Source organism: Lissotriton helveticus, chromosome 7 (assembly GCF_964261635.1).
Source record: "Lissotriton helveticus chromosome 7, aLisHel1.1, whole genome shotgun sequence".
NCBI classification, from domain to species: Eukaryota; Metazoa; Chordata; class Amphibia; order Caudata; family Salamandridae; genus Lissotriton; species Lissotriton helveticus.
The window spans coordinates 43,866,691-43,887,733 of record NC_136068.1 but is presented as its reverse complement, the minus strand read 5'-3'; the positions used below and the strand labels follow the sequence as shown (position 1 = coordinate 43,887,733).

Here is a 21,043-nt window from a genome sequence, read left to right as displayed (position 1 = left end):
GTGCTGGCTCAGCTGTCGAGCTCTCATTAAGTCCGATACCACTCGTACCCATGCTCATAGTCTCTGTGCCTTCCTTTTTCCACTGCATGTGCTGTTCTTTGTTCGCATGTCCTTGTTTGTGTTAATTCTTTGTGCATTGTAAGGAATGCGGAGGTCTGCGAACATTGTGGTTAACAAACCAATCGTTGCTACCTCTGGCCTCCTTCTCCAGCCTGTCCTGCTTCAGCCTGTTTTCTTTGTTTGCTCTCAAGGTACCCCTCATGCCAAAACAATACAAGGGTGTTCTGTCTTCTAAGTTCTCATTGTCCAAACACTGCCCTGGCCATGTTAGTGTGCCCTAGCCATGTTAGTGTGCCCTAGCCATGTTAGTGTGCCCTAGCCATGTTAGTGTGCCCTAGCCATGTTAGTGTGCCCTAGCCATGTTAGTGTGCCCTGGCCATGTTAGTGTGCCCTGGCCATGTTAGTGTGCCCTGGCCATGTTAGTGTGCCCTGGCCATGTTAGTGTGCCCTGGCCATGTTAGTGTGCCCTAGCCATGTTAGTGTGCCCTAGCCATGTTAGTGTGCCCTAGCCATGTTAGTGTGCCCTGGCCATGTTAGTGTGCCCTGGCCATGTTAGTGTGCCCTGGCCATGTTAGTGTGCCCTGGCCATGTTAGTGTGCCTTAGCCATGTTAGTTTGCCCTAACCATGTTCATGTGCCCTAGCCATGTTGGTTTACCCATTTTCACTGCCACATCCTCTTTGTTGATGTTGGGTGTGTGTTGAACCTTTTTGATAGTTCTAGTGCTTGTTCACCTACGGTGGTTTTGGTGCCCGCCCAACATTGTATTGCTATCACCAATCCTGGCATTTCTAAAGTTTTAGTCTCACAGTTTGGCGGCAGCATAGTTTGTGAGCTTTCTCCTCACAGAGTGCAGCAAAAGGCCTACATAGGGTCTCCGATACCTGGCACTTCACTGTGAAAGCAGCCCTCATGCTGCTGGCTGTGCTGTTTGTATCAAGCCACTCATGAACAGGCCTATCTGATCTGTAGTTGGATCAATGCCTCAAAATCATGATAAAAGTCTTGGTATGGGATGCACTGTCAGAGGCTGCACATTCTTCTAGACAGGATGTGATGTTGGCTGAGGAGGAACTCATTTTCTTAATTTCTTCTGTGTGCTGAAGCAAAGGTGTCGCCGTCTGTTGGTGTCTGAGGTCAGGCTGTGAAATCAGCATGTGAATGTCTTGTGTAGCTTTGCCCTGATGACTGGGGTGATTGTGTCCTCTACCATTATGGTGTGGTCCATTTGTGTTATTGACCTCATTGCTCTGTAGCCTGAGTAGTGATTTTCTTTGACTATTACAGTTTTATGTTGTCCCTACCAGCAGCCTTTTTTGTGTGGCCTCTTTTCTCGTGTTTTCCCGTGTTCATTGTCTCCAAAATATCGCCCGGCTTTGTGTCCTCCCCCTAAACTGCTTGTGGCTTTGCTGTTGTTGCCATGTTAGGGTTACAGGAAAACAGGACAAGTTTATTTGTGTTTGTTCAAACTTGTAAGGTAGAGTCTCAAAACTCTTCCTTCAGTGCAGCCCAGTGTGCAGTGCATAACAATCAGTAATGTCCTGCACAGTACTTTCCTGACATGCGGGTGCCTGATTTCTGTGACACACAAGGCCCTTATGGTTACCACCACAGCTGGTAATGTGCTGTGTACCGTAAACTGTTTTAGTGAGTGACTGTATATTAGATGCACTGTAGCCAATTGGATAACACTAATATATATTGCCACAGTGCGCCAGAGGCCTGGCGTACTGCACAGAAATGGTGCTTGTAACTGGAAGTAAGTAGACTATCCAGACTGTTCAGATTTTTTAACCTGATGCTCCTCTGTTTGCAGTAAGAACAAAAAAAGGTTGGTGGTGCCCTCTTCTTAATCCATCCTTTTTGCATGCTTTCTGTTTGGATGTGGAAAGGCGGATTGCATGTGGATTCTGAGCTGAGGAAGGGGAGAAAGGCCGCGCATACCATAATTTCTGCTGCGACAGCTAAGTATCATTTTCCTGGCTCATACTGTTGTGTTAGTTTTATGTTTGTCGCTTTGCAGACCATTTTGTGATCAGTGTCCTGTTTGACTGGAAGGCGGTACTGATCATTAGCTCTCTGCACAGATGAGCTGAAGTTGCAGTTACTTTTTTAGTTTGGTTGTTTTGGCGTAAGGACATTGGTGCAATTTCGCTGTGAGATCACATACATTTGTGATTATTTGAACAAAGAGGCATACATAGCGGAGTTGCCAGCACCTCATAAAACCCTATATTTGTCTTTTTCTGGCCCACGGAACTTGGACAGCATTTGAAACTCACAAGCTTGAATTCCATTTGGTTGGTGATGTGGTTGGTTTTTGGTCTTCTGTTGGTCAAGTGTTTGTGTTGTGCTTTAGACAAGTATCCTCTTGTCCAGCTCTCCTGTAATGGGTACTGGTTGTGTACATTGTTAGTATAAGACACATGGCACAGGCCTTGGTTTGATACGGTTGTTAACTTGGCGTGCTTAGTTGCTTAAGTTCTTACTCTGTTTTCCTTGGTAATGAGTCCTGTCAGTCTTCAACACGTAGTTGTCTGAGCTTTTGTCTTCAAACCGTGGCCTATGCTGTGCTGATATTTGGTTTGGTCCGTTTTTCTAAAATGTCTAGTTTTGGCCTTCAGTCTCTAATAGTTTTGGTAGACTGGTTTTAATGCACAGTTAGCAGATTATTGTTCTTCGTTTTTCTGGTTGCCATTATATTTAGGTCTGTAAGTTGTGGTGGTCTTTGTTACATGGTTTTCCGAGTTAAATGATTCTTGTTTCAAAGTTTCATTAGCTTATTCCTGGCTTTAGCCTTATGTTCCTGTGCTTCATTACTTGCTTGTCAACTTCTTTAGGGTGACTTTTGTACATAGTTAATTTATTCCTTCTTCTAAACTTACATTTGGTGCACAGATCAGTTATTTGTTGGGTTGACTTTTTTTTGGATGTGATAATGTTAGAGCAATGGGTTTTCTTCTGGTGATTGTTGTGTGGTGCTCATGATTAAAGATAATGTTGATGTCCTTGTAGGACCCTATGATATTGTCTGAAAGGAATGTTCTAACCATTTGATGGCACGTCCCTTCTACAGCACACTGATGAATGTAAGGCTTGAGTGCTGTGGCAGCTCTATGCAGAAGTTCCTAAAGCTTTTGTCCTATGCATTACTGTGTGCCCAATAGTAGACCTTTAAAAACATCCTTCATTACATCTTCTTTGAATAGTGATCACATTTGGAGTGTCCCTAGAGAGTAGTATGCTCTTCCCAAAAAAATAATCCCTCTTCCCTTCCCTCCCCAAATCACTTTCTTTCCTCTTCTCACCCATTGCATGCTCTCTCCTCTGATCACTGGCTGTTCCCTTCTTCTGGTGGCGGGTTCCTGCTCTGAACTTGGCAGACTGACTAGTAAGCTGGGGCGCTCCGAGAGCATGCGTGTGCCCGGGCAGAAGCGGTCACAGCGGGGCTCGGCTAAGGGCAAGCAGCCCCGCTCCCGGAGTGATGTGGACTTGGAGGCAGCGGCCAGTGTGACGGTCCTGCGCGAGAAGCAGCAGCAGCAGCAGCAACCTTCCCTGAAGCACAGCAACCTGACGTAGGTGTTTCTGCAGAATGTCTGGGAAGGGGTAGGGCCTCCCACTCTGGGTTATTCTGGTCTTAGTGGACAGGTTTCCATCAAATCATGGGAGGCAGTTCTGATGTCTGTTGGCGCTGTATGCTGTAAATGTCCTATACACCTTGGCAGAATGTAGTGGGAACATTGGTAATACTGCGTTCGAGGCATATGGGCTGCAGATGGTACATTTATTAATAGATCGCCATCTGGTGTTGGGCTCGGATGATTGCACTTGTTTTTCTCTTGGAGAAGTCTTTTGTCGTCACGAGACCGATGACTCCTCCTTTGGGTGCTAGTGCGCATGGGCATCGGCTCCATCCTTAGATTGTTTTTTCCGCCATCAGGTTCGGGTGAGGATCGAAGCGCTCCGGATCGACTTCGAGAAAAAAGCGATATTTCGGCGCGTATTCCCTTTCCAATTCGACGGTATTATCGAGCGCGAGTACATTTCCATTTCGACGCGCTTCGACGTCAACAACAAAATTTCCAACTTCTACGTCGACAAGACCGGGAGGCCTATCTCGACGTAGTCCAGCCAGGAGTCCATGGAAAGGACTCCATTCAAAAAATGTCCAACGTGTGGTGCTAAGTTCCCACGCAAGGACCTACACGAGGTGTGCAACCTCTGTTTATCACCTGAACACGAACCCAGGGACTGTGAAGCCTGCGCGGCATTCTCCTTCAAGTCGACGATTAGAAACCGTCGAGCCCGAAGACACGAGGCGTCGAGAATGCAGTCAGAGGCAATCCCGGAGCTGTTAAAGGCCCAGCACCCCGAAGAGGAAGAAGAAGATGAGGACGAGTCGGGGTCGGAAGCGGACGAGTCTGACGTCGAAGAAATCGACGTTCATCAAACCGTGAGTGACGACGTCCCTGTACCAAAAAAACGACCCCGTTTGGTGTCGACCCCGCCTTCGAGCCCGGTCAGACAACCGAAAAAAGTTTCCGACGCCCCGCCTTCGGGCTCGGCAACGAAACCGAAACCGAAACACTCGGCCTCCCACCATGTTGGATCCGAGAAACGGTCGACATCGACACCGAAGCTCCATACCAAGGAAAGCTCGAAGTCGAAACATTCCATGTCGAAACCGAAACATGCTTCGACGTCGAAGACTTCCTCGACACCGAAAATATCGTATTCGAGCAAATTCTCGGTGCCGAAAACACAAACTGACGGTCAGAGGCAAAAGCACCTTTCGGAACCAAAAACTTCGTTACCGACACAGGAGCATCAGACAGATCCAAAACAAAAGACTTTGTTTATTGATCTGCAAACTGGCAAGGTGGTGACAAAACGGCCTAAAAAGAGGAAGAATGAACAGTTGGACGATAAAGCTCCTCCTCCTAAAAAGAGAACAATGGGGACAAATACAACTCCTCCCCTCTCTCCACAACCTAAAGACACACCCTCTTCTCCTCTTCCTCACACTACATGGCCATCTACACCTCAAACAGATGTAGAAAGTGACACAGGGGAGGGGGAACTTCCTAGGGATGATGACGACACTGTCCCAGAAGACGCAGACCCATGGGAAGATTATAACGCAGTGTCATATAATGATAACGACCCTGAACTGTATCCCTCAAAACCCTCACCTCCTGATGATAATACAGGTTTTGCACACTTAATTAATAGGGCAGCAAAATACCACAAGGTAGACTTGCATGCGGAACCTCAAATAGAGGATTTCCTTTTAGAAACACTACCTGCTGCACAAAGAACATCAGGAACACTTCCAATGCTTAAGGGTCTTCTCAATCACACATCAGAAATATTCAAAGACCCTGTGAGGGCTAGGGTATTAAACCCAAGAATTGATAAAAAATATAAGGCAGCCCCAAAGGACCCAATGTTTATCAAGGGACAAATACCTTTAGACTCGCTAGTAGTCACAAACGCTCGTAAAAGAGCAAACTCATTAACTACAGGAGAAGCTCCTCCTCCTGACAAAGAGTCCAAGTTAATAGATGCCTCTCGCAAAAGAGTAGCATCCCAAGCGGCAAACAGCTGGCGCATAGCTAATACGCAAGCGCTACTTGAACGTTATGATAGCTCATTATGATGAGTTAGAAAAACTCATTACACATCTCCCTAACATCAAAAAAAGGCAGATCAGCTCATACAAGAAGGGAAGATAATAACTAACACTTACATTAAGTGCGCCTTAGACGCAGCAGACACTGCAGCAAGATCCATAAACACCAGTATCATGTTAAGAAGACATGCATGGCTCAGAGTCTCAGGGTTCAAACAAGAGGTACAAACATCCTTATTGAACCAGCCTTTTGATGGGAAAACACTTTTCGGCTCAGGTACAGATGAGGCGTTAGAAAAGATGAAAAAAGATACAGAAACGGCTAAGTCAATGGGAGCATTGCAACAGCCAACTCAAAGGGGATCCTTTCGTAGGTCCACCTATAGAGGCGGATCAAAGAATACAGGCACAAGCCAGCAATCAACCTCTTTTACACCAACATCACCCAAAGGTAATTCTAGAGGCAGTTACAGAGGTAACAACAACAAAGGTAGAGGCCGCGGAAACAACAACAACCTCAACTCTCCTACCCCAAAACAGTGACTTCATACAGCTCCCCCCAGACCATATAACACCGGTCGGGGGACGCCTATCACAGTTCCTACCTGTCTGGGAAAACATCACATCAGACAGGTGGGTGAGACAAATTAACCAACATGGTTATTGCCTAGAACTCACAGCTACCCCACCAAACATCCCCCCCAAACAGCGTCCAATGAGTCAAGATCACCTAACACTGTTAAAACAAGAAGTACTATCTCTACTAGGAAAGCATGCCATAGTGAAGGTTCCACAACAACAACAGGGAACTGGAGTATACTTTCTATACTTCCTAATTCCCAAAAAGGATGGGTCTCTAAGGCCGATACTGGACCTCAGACCTCTCAATGCATACATAAATTCGGAACATTTCCACATGGTCACGCTCCAACAAGTACTTCCTTTACTGAAGAAAGGGGACTTTCTTTCTACACTGGATCTCAAAGACGCTTACTTTCATATCCCAATTACCAAAGCCCACAGGAAATACCTCAGGTTTGTGGTAGAAGGACAACATTACCAATTCAAAGTCCTTCCGTTTGGGGTCACAACAGCACCAAGGGTGTTCACAAAATGCCTAGCAGTGGTTGCAGCTCATCTAAGAAGACAACAAATACATGTCTTCACTTACTTGGACGACTGGCTAATAAAGGCCAAGTCACAAGAAGAATGTCTTCAAAACACACAAAAGACAATTCAGTTGCTGCACCAGTTAGGGTTTACGCTGAACTACACAAAATCCCACCTGCAACCAAACAAAGTTCAACAATATCTAGGGGCTACTTTAGACACAGAAAAAGCCAAAGTATACTCCAATCCAGTCAGGATTCAAACAATGCTTACATCGATTCAAAGATTTCAACAACAACACTCACTAACAGCGAGAGTGTTCATGCAGCTATTAGGAATGATGTCCTCTTGCATACTGCTAATACCATATGCCAGACTACAAATGCGTCCGCTGCAAGAATGTTTAGCAACACAGTGGAATCAGGCTCAAGGTCAGATTACAGATCTGGTGTTGGTAGACGACCGCACACACCGCTCTCTGAAGTGGTGGAACACAACAAACATTTCCAAGGGGCGGTCGTTCCTAGAACCAATTCCACAAGTGATACTAACAGCGGATGCATCGCTCACCGGATGGGGAGCGCATATGGAGAAATATACAGTACAGGGAAGATGGAGTGTACAGCAAAAAAGACTGCACATCAATCATCTAGAACTACTAGCAGTGTTTCTAGCATTAAAAGCCTTTCAAATGCACATTCTCAACAAAGCAGTCCTGATCAGAACAGACAACATGACAGCAATGTATTATATTCAAAAACAGGGGGGAACGCACTCTCTCCAACTATCCAGACTAGCGCAGGAAATTTGGAGATGGGCCATTCCTCAAAACATCTATCTGTTAGCCGAACACCTACCAGGAGTTCAAAATCAGATAGCAGACATCTTAAGCAGAGAGTCAGAACAAATACACGAATGGGAACTGCACGACCAAATACTGCAGCCATTCTTCCAAAGATGGGGACAACGAGAGAGAGATCTCTTTGCCACTCATCAGAACGCAAAATGCCAAAGCTTCGCATCAAGGTACCCACACCACCTGTCGCAGGGCAATGCGTTATGGATAAATTGGTCCATCAAATTTGCATACGCTTTTCCCCCTCTCCCACTAATTCCATTAGTGGTTCGAAAACTGCAACAACATTCAATGACCATGATACTAGTAGCACCCACGTGGGCACGACAGCCGTGGTTCACCACGCTCCTGCAACTCTCACAGGTGCCACATCAAAAATTAAGAATCTTACCCATGCACCTTACACAGAACCATGGAGAAATAATGCACCCAGATCCCAAACAACTGAACCTAGCAATCTGGCTCCTGAGGTCTTAGGATTTGGATACTTAAATTTACCTTCAAACTGTATGGAGATCATTAAGCAAGCGAGACGTCCCACCACCAGAGCATGCTATGCAGCAAAGTGGAAAAGGTTTGCTGTATACTGTAACAGTAACATCAACCCTCTGGACGCATCAACAAAAAATATTATTTGCTACTTAGTACACTTACAGCAATGTAACCTTGCTTACACCTCCATTAGAGTACATCTTGCAGCTATAGCAGTGTACCTGCAAAACAGGCAACATCTATCCCTGTTTAGAGTGCCAGCAATTAAAGCCTTCATGGAAGGCCTCAAAAGAGTCATTCCACCAAGACTACCACCTTCCCCAGTCTGGAATCTCAACATAGTACTCACCAGACTAATGGGACCACCTTTCGAACCTATGCATAGGTGTGAAATACAATTCCTTACATGGAAGGTGGCCTTCCTTATAGCCATTACCTCCCTCAGGAGAGTGAGTGAATTACAGGCATTGACAATACAAGAACCATTCCTACAGCTACACCAGAATAAAGTGGTTCTTAGAACAAACCCAAAATTCTTGCCTAAAGTAATTTCAGCATTCCACATCAATCAACCAGTGGAACTACCAGTCTTTTTCCCAAAACCACAGACGGTAGCAGAGAGGGCCCTACATACATTAGATGTCAAAATGGCAATATTGTATTACATAGAAAGAACACAAACTTTCATTAAAACCAAACAACTATTTGTAGCGTTTTCCCCAACACATAAGGGCAATCCTATCTCTAAAGCAGGCATTTCCAGGTGGATTGTAAAATGTATACAAATATGTTACATAAAAGCAAAGAGAACATTAACTGTTCCTCCTAGAGCTCATTCTACACGTAAACTAGGGGCATCTATGGCATTCTTAGGAAACATTCCCCTAGATGACATTTGCAAAGCAGCAACTTGGTCTACACCACATACCTTCACAAAACACTACTGTGTTGATGTGCAGGCAACACAACAAGCCAGAGTGGGCCAAGCTGTACTAAAAACTTTATTTCAAACTGTTGCAACGGACACTGGTGACCACCGCTAGGGAGGTAACTGCTGTACAATCTATTCATAAATGTACTATCTACAGCCCATATGCCTCGAACGGAATATGCTACTTACCAGTATGCATCTGTTCTTGGCATAGAGGTTTGCATAGTGGTACATGCCATCCCTGCCTCCCCGGAAACCTGTCTGTTCCAACACTATCTTATTTAGATACACTTACATGGGCATCTCTTTCTGTATTCTATTATACTACTCCATCTAACCCTACTATGGCAAAACAATCTAAGGATGGAGCCGATGCCCATGCGCACTAGCACCCAAAGGAGGAGTCATCGGTCTCGTGACGACAAAATACTTCTCCAAGAGAAAAACAAGTGCAATCATCCGAGCCCAACACCAGATGGCGATCTATTCATAAATGTACCACTCTGCAGCCCTCTATGCCAAGAACAGATGCATACTGGTAAGTAGCATATTCCATATCACTTGTCTCCCTATGAAATGTTAAGCTTCTGTGTATTGACACCTCTTTACTACTTTGACGCCATGCTCTCCCAATTCTAGCATGTTTACATCTGCATTGTCTTTGGTCTCCTCTCATTTCACTTGCCTGAATTCAATGATATTCTTCCTCTTTACTTTGTTCCTGTACTCCCTGTTTCTTCATTGATCCTCCCTTATAACTTTCCCAAGCTGCAATCCAATGGTATGCCCATCTGTACTTGTTTTAAAGACATTGTCTTCTCTTTAGTAAATCTGTATCCTCAGACGTCCGCATCTACTTTGGTTTGAACATTTGCCCTGCGAGCTCGCTTAGGCGCTTGTTCTATTATAGGCTCACTGATTTTATCACTTTAGTGAAATTAGGTTGAGAAAACAGATGTATATGACACATGATGATAAATGTACAAATATTCTTGCTTTTGATGTGCGAGGTAGGAGGTGTCTATTCCTAAAGGTCACTATTATAGAGGGAACCATTAAGGTGTGTGTGAACCAGGACATCTTGGTAATGGTTGGATTACATCAGGGTAGATATAGTAATTTGTATGGATCACAACAGCATGTCAGTGTAAGGTGGAACACACTGGGTAGTCACTGTGATACTTATGACCGTCAAGGTTATGCGAAGGTTTGGGTCCCACAGGATAAGGTGTTACTTAATTGTGGGAGTAAAATATGTGTCAGACCAGGTGGTTACTGTAAAGTGCAGGTGAACTTAAAGCTGCCCAGTTAGTGTGGGTGTTTCGAAGCATCTTAGTAATGTGTTCACCACCATGGAAGGTTATACTTTAATGCAGGTGCCATAAGGAGGTCATTGTAAAATGTGTATCCCATTGCCATTTGCTCCACTAGAAGGCCTTATTAATGTGTGAGCCCCAAAGGGGGACATTGTGGCATGTGGGCCACACCCGCAGGTCACAGCAAGATGCGAATCACAACAAGGTGTGGATCACACAAGAACAGGACTTTTTTTTGTTTTTTTTTCTGGCAGTACGTTCTCTTGGTGAATCCAGGCTTCAATCAAGCTTTACAAATATTGGCTGCCATTTGAATACCTTTGTCCTTGATAAGACTTGTCATTAAATCTTCAGCTTTGCATGTTCTCCTTTTTCTTTGCAGCCCTGAGCCTGGAGGGAGTGTTGGAGGAGATCCCCAGCAGTCCTTTCTGTCTCCCCAGTCTGAGGAGACTGAGCCGCGTGTTTCGGAGTTGGAGAGTGACCCGCCAAACTGGCGCGAACTCGTCGACGCCGAGACCCTCCTCAGACTGAAGAAAAGTGAAGTGAAGCGGCAGGAAGTCATCAACGGTACGTAGTATCCCTCAGTATCTGTTCCACGTAAATGTATTATTTTCCACTTGAGCTTCATTACATAAAATCCTCCACCCTTTTGTAGCTGTCCATGCTAGTTCCATGGCAGCAGTATGTAAAGCATAGTCATCTATAGTATATACTAAGTATATACCAAGTGGTAAAAGCCATTATTACAGACAAGTAACTTTCTCTTTTGCCTCATGAATCTAATGCAGATCCATACTCAAATATTTTTTTTACTATACCTGCAATCCAGTGGTTGTTTCCAACATCATTTCACTCACTTTCCATCAGCAGTGTGTGTAGCCTTGTGACATTATGTATATATATCAAAATATGCAAAACTGTTGTAATTTTTTATTTATTAGAACAACACATTCGAAAGAGTGACTTACCCATGATACTTTGAGCTTGAAACTGTAAGACTGCTATCCATAGATTTGGCTTTTTTCCTTTATTTTAAGACTTGAGTGAAGTTTTGAGTGTTGGATCATTCTTGCAAGGGATGGATGTTCCCTGCTAATAAGCCATCTAAAGTAAAGCTGTATGACTATGCCCGTTAATTACTTTCTTGCCCTGATTGTTACTTCTTGAAATCATGCACCAATATTGCATAGAGATTATGCAGATCAAATTCCAAGTTCCCCGATGCCTGATGTTTCGCCACATGCTTTAAATGTTCCACATCGCAGTCCTGGAATCTTTTGTATATGAATGTTTGCCGCATGTGTTGCTTTTGATACGCATGCTCTTCATACTCCTGCCATCTAGTGTTGGGCTCGAATGTTTCCAAGTTGCTTTCTTTCAAAGAAGTGTTTCGAGTCATGAATTATAGAGACTCCTCCCTTAGCTGGCAATGCACATGGGCATCAACTCCATGTTAGATTGTTGTTTTCCACCCTTGGGTTTGGACATGTACTGAGGGGGCTCTGAGTTCAGCAACTTACAGTACTTTCTGTGGGACCCAATAGATTGTTTCAACTCCAGTAGTTGCGAAAGAAACTCAACTATTTGTAGTATGTGTGACTGTAGATACGCATGCTCTACATACTCCTGGGATCCAGTGTTGGGTTTGGACGTTTTACAACCTGTTTTTCTTTGAAGAAGTCTTTAGAGTCAAAAGATCCTTTGACTCCTCCTGTTTGAGGTAATGCACATGGTCATCAGCTCCACCTTTAGATTGTTTTTCTTCGCCATTGAGGTTGAGTGTGGCCATCCCAAGCTCTCTTTCGACATCCTCTCAAGGACTTCTAGACCCAGAGAAGCTAACACTACTGGATCCTTCTTGTGTCCGTTGAATAAGAGTTCCTGGTGTCAGGGGTGCCACCTAAATACTCAATTATGGGGCGTTAAGGGGAGTGTAAGTTAGTAGCTAATGGGCTACCTACCTTTTTAGTGCCTACACCCCCTAAATGACCACTTCCTGGGGGAGGGGTCATATACCCGACCCAGTGTATCTAATCTCACCAAAAACCAAGATGGTGGATTTCTCCTTTTTGTGTTCACTTCATGTAGCTCACCTAAGCGGTGTAAATAGCCTGATAGTGAACACACCTACAGAGTAACTCATTTTCTTGCCTGTCCTGGTGCCAAATGGGCTCTGGGTGGGGGATGGCATTTCCCCTATCTGGCCTTTGAAGCCTCCTACCTTGATATGCTGATTACTAGGCATCCTGCTTGGAGGAGGGGACAACTCCTACGGCAAGAGCAGACATTGTTTCTGCCCTCCGAGGGTGCAGGCTCAAACCTGCAGGGAGCCAGAAACCGGTCTGTGGTGGCAGGCTGGTCTACACCAGTCAGCCACCACACTAGAGCCTGGTGGGTTTTCAGAGAGCACCTCTAAAGTACCCTCTAGATGCCTGTCTTAATACATCCATACTGATGCCAGTAGTGAATTTAATAAAACAAGTTGTTTGATCGCAAACGCCATAGGTTTCAGTGAAGTCATCATGTAGCCAGGGAATTCGTAATGAAGAGTACCCCTTTACATGTACTAAAACATGTACTTAAGAGGACTTCCCTTTTCACTTTTATTATCTAGTAATTGAAATAGACAGCACAGGGCCCTATCTGCACATGCATATAGAACAACACATGTCATATAATACACCCTGCCTTAGGGCTGTAAGGTCTGCTGTATGGGTGACTTACATGTATTTCATGCAGTGTCTAGGGACATGGCACTTATGGAGTGCGCCATTTTCACTTTTGTCTGCACCATTTCACGCAGCCTGCAATGGCAGTCTGCTTGAGTTTGGTGGTGGGTCCCTTAGGGTGGCACAATTCATGCTGCAGCTCTTAGGCACCCTCTTTAGTACCCATGCCCTAGGTACCCGGGGTATCATTTCTAGGGACTTACAGGGGTGCTAAAGGTATTGCCAGTTGTGGAACAATTGCACAATGACCTTGCTTTTGAGAAAGAAAGCTGTTACGGGGGACATGGTTCTCAGGAACTCAGTGCACTTCAGTCAAAGTTGCATCAAATACCAGTCAAAAAATGGGGGTGACCATGTCAAAAAGGGGAACTTTCCTACAACCGTTCATTAGAATACCAGTTTTGAAAGCTTACATGGAACGTTTGAAAAGTTTAATACCTCCAAGATCACCAACTGCTCCATTTTGGAACCTCAACTTGGTACTAACTAGGCTCTTTGGTCCCCCTTTAGAATCCTTACATTCCTGTCCACTGTATTACCTTTCATGGAAGGTAGCCTTTCACATGGCCATCATCTTGCAGAGAAGTATTAGTGAAATACAAGCGCTCACTTTACAGGAGCCGTTCTTTCAGGTGCATCAGAACAAAGTTTTTGCTTGAAGTTCTGTCTTTTTCATAGCAATCAGACCTTTGAGCTGCCAGTTTTCTTTCCCAATCCAGCCTCGTTTGCGGAAAGAGCGCTTCACACTTTAGATGTTGAGAGAATTATTATACTACATTGACAGAAGTCAGTCTTTCAGAAAAACTCAACAATTGTTTGTAGCTTTTTCCAAACCGAGGCAGGGACACACTATATCCGACGCGGGTATTGCTAGGTAGTCAAATGATTTCAATTTTGTTATACTAAAGCCAATACGACCTTACTGGTCACCCCATGGGCACATTCTAGCAGGAAGAAGAGTGATTCTTTTGCTTTCTTAGGTAACATTTTCAAAGCTGACATTTGAAAAGCAGCTACTTGTTCCATGCCACTCACATTTACCAAACACTACTGTGTGAATGTCATTGCACGCCAATAGGCCCATGTAGGAGAAGCCGTACTGAGAACCTTATTTCAAACATCTGCAACTATCAATGACTTGCCACCGCCTGTGGATGTAGGAAACTGGCTCTTTATATAATGGACCAAAAAGAGGTACACTGTGTAAAGAGTCCTGGCAAACCCCAAAGGATTTAGAGGCACAAATGAAACCCTAAGAACTCTCCATTGTGGTAATTTGTGAGTGCAGTTAGGCCTATCAGCGGGTAGTTCTAAGCATTTATTACACAAGCAAAGGCAGTAACTGAGACACGCACTCGATAAAGAAATCTGACACCAATTTATACAAATTGCTCATACTTTTATATGAATTTAAATACCAGGTTCGTTGTAACCGGGGAAGTACTTTTTTGAAATACGAACTTTTGTAGTTTTCAAAAATGGACAGTTCAATTACTGGATTGGTTATGTTATCCTATGGAGGAAAAACATGTACTATGTAGGAAACTGGCTCTATATGTATATATATTACCAAAGTAAGGTATAGTGTATACAGAGTCCAGTGGATCTCCAGAGGTATTGCAGAGGTTAAAGTAGATAATACCTGTGAAAAAGTGCCATCTTTCAGCATGGCTGCCCCCACTTACTGCTGAATTGCTGATGTACTTTGAGTGTGCCCTGGGCTCCTGCTCATCAGGTACCCTAAACCTGCATTGAAGCCTAAAACCCAATTGGCATCTCTGGCCACAGGTCAGCCCCTGGTAAATGGTACCACAGGTACCCAGAGCACTGTGACCAGAGAAGGCCTCTAAGGGCTGCAGCACTTATTGTGCCACCCTTGGAAATCCTGTACCCTGACACTCACACACAGCCTTTGCAGGCTGCATTTTTTGTTGCAGAACAAAGTGAAGAGTCGACATGGCACACATCTGTGTGCCAATGCCTACAACCCACTGCCCTAGCATAGGTCAGCCACCCTTCTAGCTGTGTGCACTATACTAGTGGTGAGGGTACAGATGCTTGACCCCTGTAACCCTACAGTGTTTAAGTCCATTATTAGACATTGTAAGTACAGTGATCCCATTAAGAGTATTCACGTGCTGGGAGTTTGTCATTACGAACTAAACAGCACCATAATGGCTACACTGAAAACTGAGAAGTTTGGTATCAAACTTCTCAGCACATTAAACCCACATGTGGGATTTAATGAAAAATGCACACAGAGGGCATCTTAGAGATGCCCCTGAAAACTAACCTACCACTAGTGTCCAGTCTGAGTGGCGGCTTTCATCTGCCACCACCAGACATGTTTCTGGACCCCTGGGTCGAGAACCTGCTGCTCTCTGGGGCCTGAAACAATGCACATCCTGGGATGAGGTGCCAGGATGGTCAGGGTTCACGAAGAGGAAGCTTCAAAGGCTTGCCGCCTTGTTGAGCTTCCTCAGGCGACTTGCTGCTCTCAGCAACTGGTCCCCACTGGTTCTGACCCCCACTTTGGGCGGGAGAACCGGTGAGAAAAGCAAGTGAGGAAGAGAGGTGTCCCGGCCTCTGCCAACTCCACCCCTCAGGTGGGGGAGGCGCGGTGAAGCACAACTCTCAGTCCACACCATCTTGAAGATGGGGAACTCAGTCAACCAGGGACAACCTCCTGCGTCGCACAACAGACCTGGATAACAGCCGGGCATTGGTCGTTTTGCCGCTACACTGCAAATGCATATTAAACCAATAGCTTATTGCAGATACCTTCTAATTTACTCGGCTCTTGGCCTGGGATTTTCCATAACAAGGATATATGGTGGTCCCTAGACCAGAGGCCTCTTAACTCTTGCCATACGTCACTACATGGACCCTTTGCCATGACCTTGACTTTATGATGCTCTTCACTCTGACAAGACCCAATCTAGAATACCAATTGCCCTGAAGAAGCCTATGTCTGGGCGAAACACATTGGCTGTTTTCAAAGGCATAAACCAAGCGCACCTGCAATGAAGATCAGCAAAGACTACAATAATACAACTATTGTTTGTTACTGTTTCATAATAATTGCATTTCTCTACCTGCTACCAACTAGTATTGCCTCTCATCTGCGTCCTGTTCATGCCCCCCTCCCACTGGATGGTGGCATAGTTAGGGGTGTACCCACCCCAGGTAAGGGACCCATTGGTCCCTGCCTTTTACCAACCTGTAACACCCCTAAATCTAGTATTTAGGGGCCCCTCTGAACCTTGTTTCCTCAGACAAGAAGAAACTACAAGAAGAATTTAGAAGGACCGAACTACCGTCCAGCAGCTAACAAGAGAAGAAGCCCACTGACTTGGCGCCAGCCCTACCGTCCTGTCTCCACCTCAAACCTGCTCCTGCAAAATCCTGGTGTGTCCTGCAGCCATCAACCTCTGAAACCCCCCAGGACCTGCCTTCCTTCATTCACAAAGACTTTCCTCCCGTGAACACCGGATTTGTTCATCTGCAACCTCTGGCCTTGGCCGGAAACCACAAATCCGCACCACTCTGCACCCGCCGTCCACGACCTGAGCTTGATTGGGCAAATACCACGAGGAGGTCACCCCAGCGAACCCTGACCTGCCTCAAGCCGACGTCTGCAGTCTAAATCCAGAAGGCCCCCCTAACCGCGACCAGGAGCTGGTAAGAAGATCCAACCCCAAAAGGCACCCCTGCACTCAACGCATCACGGCCTTGTGTGCCCAAACCAATGTTGCCTAACCAACCCCTAACTTCCCAACTTACCCCTCAAAGTGGTGGTCGCACCCAGAAGACCTACGTCCCCAAACCTGCCGTGTCATTACAAACCAGAGGTTCTCTATTGAAAACAGGGCATCCGACGTCGAAACAACACCCTGCCGCACTAGTGTCGCTGAGGGTGCACCTTTGGCGCTACTTTGTTCCCCCATTTCCCCTGAGCTTAAGTCCAGCAGCTTTGCTCCCACAACCAAGTGGCCTGCTATTCTGCAGCCACCAAAGGGATGCCCCCTATTCCCGCATTGGATAACATTGAGCCTCAGCACTCTGCACCGGCCGCCTTAGTGCCGCTGAGGGTGTAACAAGAGTGCATCACTGACCCTGAGTCCAACCCGAGAATACCAACTCCCACAACCAAATTCTTACCTCATAACCTATAGCAATATTTTCCTCCAAAGGATAACATTGACTGTTTTTCTGTGAAAAGTTTCTAAGTGTGAAGTTTGAGAAACTAAGGAAATTCTTTAAAATTGCACAATCTAACAAAAAATATATTACCCCTGTTTGCAGGAAATGTTCCAGAGTAGTATCTAAGTATACTACTCTGTGTAAGCCTAGTAATCTCAAAAGTTACGCACCTGCTATTATACTAAAAAGCCTGTTCTAGACTATGCACTGCCTTCAGGATCAAGTTCGCGCTATATAAAACTTTATAAATAAATAAATAAATTTATCAAGTATTGCATTGCTCTGCATCTACACTGTAAATCAAACCAAAGCGCATATACAATAATTATTAAAACAGTATTTCAATTGCATTACTACTGTAAAGTACTTATTGCTTACCTGTGCCAGGCTTGCTTGGTTCCAGAAATAAAATAACTGAAATTATTTTTTTATACAAAAACAATTGGTCTGAAGTTCAGTCTTTGAGTGTTTGAATTAATTTGCTGATTGATTGTGTACAACAAATGCTTAACACTGTCTTCTGATACTGCCTTACTGCTCAACCACACGACCACAACGAGAGAGTAAGGTTCTATCTAACTTTACCTCTGCCTACCTTTGGGGTTCCACTGGACTCTGTGCACACTGTACCTCACTTTTGTGTAGCATATACAGAGCCAGCTTCCTACAGCGCCCTCAACATTAAATGCTCTCATCTATTACATTGACAGGCCTAAGTCTTTGAGCAGGTCAAACCAGCTCTTTGTGGCCTTCACAAAGCATTACGAAGGTCAGCCAATAGCTAAAGCAGGTATTGCTAGATGGACAATTAAATGCATTCAGACCTGCTATAACAAAGCCTAAAATCCTCCTCCTTTCATCCAGGGCACACTACATGAAAAAAACCGTACACTATTGCCTTCAAAGAGAACATTGCCCTAACTGACATTTGTAAAGCAGCCACCTGGTCAACTCCACCCATGGTCACCAAACACTACTGTGTGGACGTCCTTACTCGGAACAGGTATGGCTGGCCAAACAGTCCTAATGACTCTATTTCAGACTTCTGCATCGTTCACACACTACCCACCGCTTGTGAAATGGTACTGCTTTGTAATCTATGCAGAGCATGTGTATCTACAGCAACACATGCTAACAACTGAAAAACAACTTTTAAACTTCAGAACACAACACTAGGTGGCAGCAGTGTGCAGTGTATCTACATCCCTACATGCTGGGAACAGATATCTGGTAAGTAACATTTTTCTCTTTTGGTTATTCCTGTGGTGTTTATTTCTTGCTAGATTGCCCTGTATGACCAATCTACCAAAGAATTTGTTTAAGAGCTATATCAAGTGTGGAAAATGAAAGCTTTGGTTCTTCTGAAAGACCTTGGGAAGGCTTATCCATCCACTCCTAGGCAGTGTAAAAGAATAATCCGCTTTTAGAGTTTCAGTCCATTGCAAGACATGTTGTGGAGCTTTCATCCTCGGGTCCATCTGTGAAGGATCTTGCCACTGCAAGACCAAGAATACTGTCAAGAAGTCAAAGTTTTGCCTATCACTGAAATCATTGATCTGGGTGGTGGCAGCACCTTGTTATTTCGTTTTCGAAGGCGAGCAGACTGCGAGGGACTCTCTTCTGCTCTAACTTGTTCCCCGCTTTATTTTACAGTTACCATTTTAAAAACAAACGATTTTAAAAATTGTGTTGTGTGTTTATGACATTAATTGTACCTTTTAATTCTCCTGAGCACTGTACCCGGTCTCCCTGTGCCCTGTTCCACCGCGGCTTCTTGGTGCCGATTGTTGTGGAGGGCTAGGTCGGGCGCCATCTTGTGTGAGGCCCGGACCCCTGCGGGACCCGAGTTAGCGGTCCAGCTGAGGGAGGGGCTTGGGGCATAAATAGATCCCGTGTCCGGGGGCCTGGGCGATTGATCTGGGTGGTGGCAGCACCTTGTTATTTCGTTTGCGGTCCAGCTGAGGGAGGGGCTTTGGGCATAAATAGCGATGCACTTCAAGACGCGCAGCGGGCGCGCCGTCTGCGCGCCGAAGGAGAGCCAAAGGAGGGCCCGTCTGTGCCCGTCCGTGCTCCGGACGTGCCCAGTGCCAGGCCCCTTGCCTGTCCACTTAGGAAACCACAGTCTACCTCTCTACGGTACTCACATGAAGATCTTATTGCACTGAACGTCAGGAGCTGTGGGGAAGGACATTCCTGGGGGGTGGCTAATAGCTTATCCCGTGTGTGTCCTGTATGTAACTTTCATTTCCATCCCACATTGCGATGCCCAGTTCAAGTGAGCGCTGACCCCTTGCTGATTAGAGCAGGGCTAATTAATGCCAGGTCACTGGTTAAGCATTCTGCCGATATTTTTGAACCTTTGGTGGAGAAACAATTCTATCTTTTCTTTGTCACAGAGACCTGGCTAAATGACTCGTGCGCCCCGGTGGTGGAGTTAGCTATTCCACGGGGCTTTAAAATCACGAGGGCAGATCGCCCGCTCGGTAGAGGGGGCGGCGTCGCCGTGATTTATAGGGACCATTGGGTCTTTTCTCGTGAACCCCATGACGGGCTGGGGGATGCGGAGGTGCTCCATTTCTCCATTGTGCTTAACTCACACTTCACCTTAGGAGGTACATTGGTGTATCGGCCTCCGGGATATGTTGGGGAATTCTGTGGGGGCACTGGAAGAGGTCATAATTCCGCGGGCCTTGAGATTCGCAAGGTACCTCCTGCTGGGGGACTTTAACATCCATGTTGATGCCTCAGACTCCATTGAGGCCACTCTGTTAGGTGATGCCTTATCTATGGCCCACCTCAAACAATGGGTTGACTTTCCAACCCATGTGCGGGGCCACCTCCTAGACCTGGTCTGCTCTAATTTCGATATTGTCATGGCCCGCCCTGAGAGCGTGACTTGGTCGGATCATGAGCTGATCAGATTTTCCTGGTCTCTGGATAGAGCCATGGAGACTGAGAGTACCCCTCCACTTGCTCATTTACAGAGGATTAATTTAGTTACTCTGTCTGAATCTCTGTCTCGAACCCGTCCAATTTTTACCTCGGAGGTGGAAGTGGCGGTTAGTACTTTTAACACATGGGTGGAACATGGGTCCGCTGCCTCCACCAATAAAGGCTGTATCCGTAGGATGCGGTCTACCCCCTATAAACCATGGTTTACCCACACCCTACGAGAATTGAAATTGGGATGCAAAAAACTCGAACGGGTGTGGAGACAGGCCTATCGGCCCGAGGAAAAGAGGGTTCTGCGAGCAGCTCAAAAAGACTACTATGCCGCTATCAGAACCGCTAAGGGCATCTACTATGCAGGGAGAATTGAAAAAGCAAACAATAACAGCAAGGAGATCTTTTCTATTGTTAAAAGCTTTCTTTCACCATGTGCTGCGCAACCTCTGTTGCCCTCATCTGATCACTGGTGCGAAGAACTTTCTTCTTTTTTCATAGATAAAATTGCCAAGATCCAAGATAACCTGCGCACTGCCTGTGATGGTTATTTGTCCTTCTCAGCACTACCTCCCTTCCCCGTTCCTAAGTCTGCTGAGCAGTTTGTTACCTTTTCTCAATCTACTGAGTCTGATATTTCTGCAGTACTTGAGGCCTTGAAGTCAGGCTCTCCCTCTGACCCCTGCCCAGCCAGAGTTCTTGGGGGGGGGGGGGGGGGGGGGGGGGAAAGGGGGGGGGGGCTGAAATAGTAATGAAAGAGGTTACCCAGATT

At 45.5% G+C, this 21,043-nt stretch overlaps 1 protein-coding gene across 6 annotated transcripts in view; it reads left to right on the top strand.

Annotated features, from left to right (window-relative positions):
* ARHGEF1 (Rho guanine nucleotide exchange factor 1) overlaps positions 1–21,043 on the top strand; it is a 459,136-nt gene that overhangs the window by 318,352 nt on the left and 119,741 nt on the right. For 3 of the 6 annotated variants that reach the window (XM_078651350.1, XM_078651351.1, XM_078651349.1), the window contains 2 exons: positions 3,443–3,634; positions 10,779–10,963. In XM_078651350.1, the coding sequence (XP_078507476.1) occupies positions 3,443–3,634; positions 10,779–10,963 (377 nt within the window). The remainder of the gene's footprint in view (positions 1–3,442; positions 3,635–10,778; positions 10,964–21,043) is intronic. The other 3 variants (XM_078651355.1, XM_078651354.1, XM_078651352.1) reach the window with 1 other exon arrangement.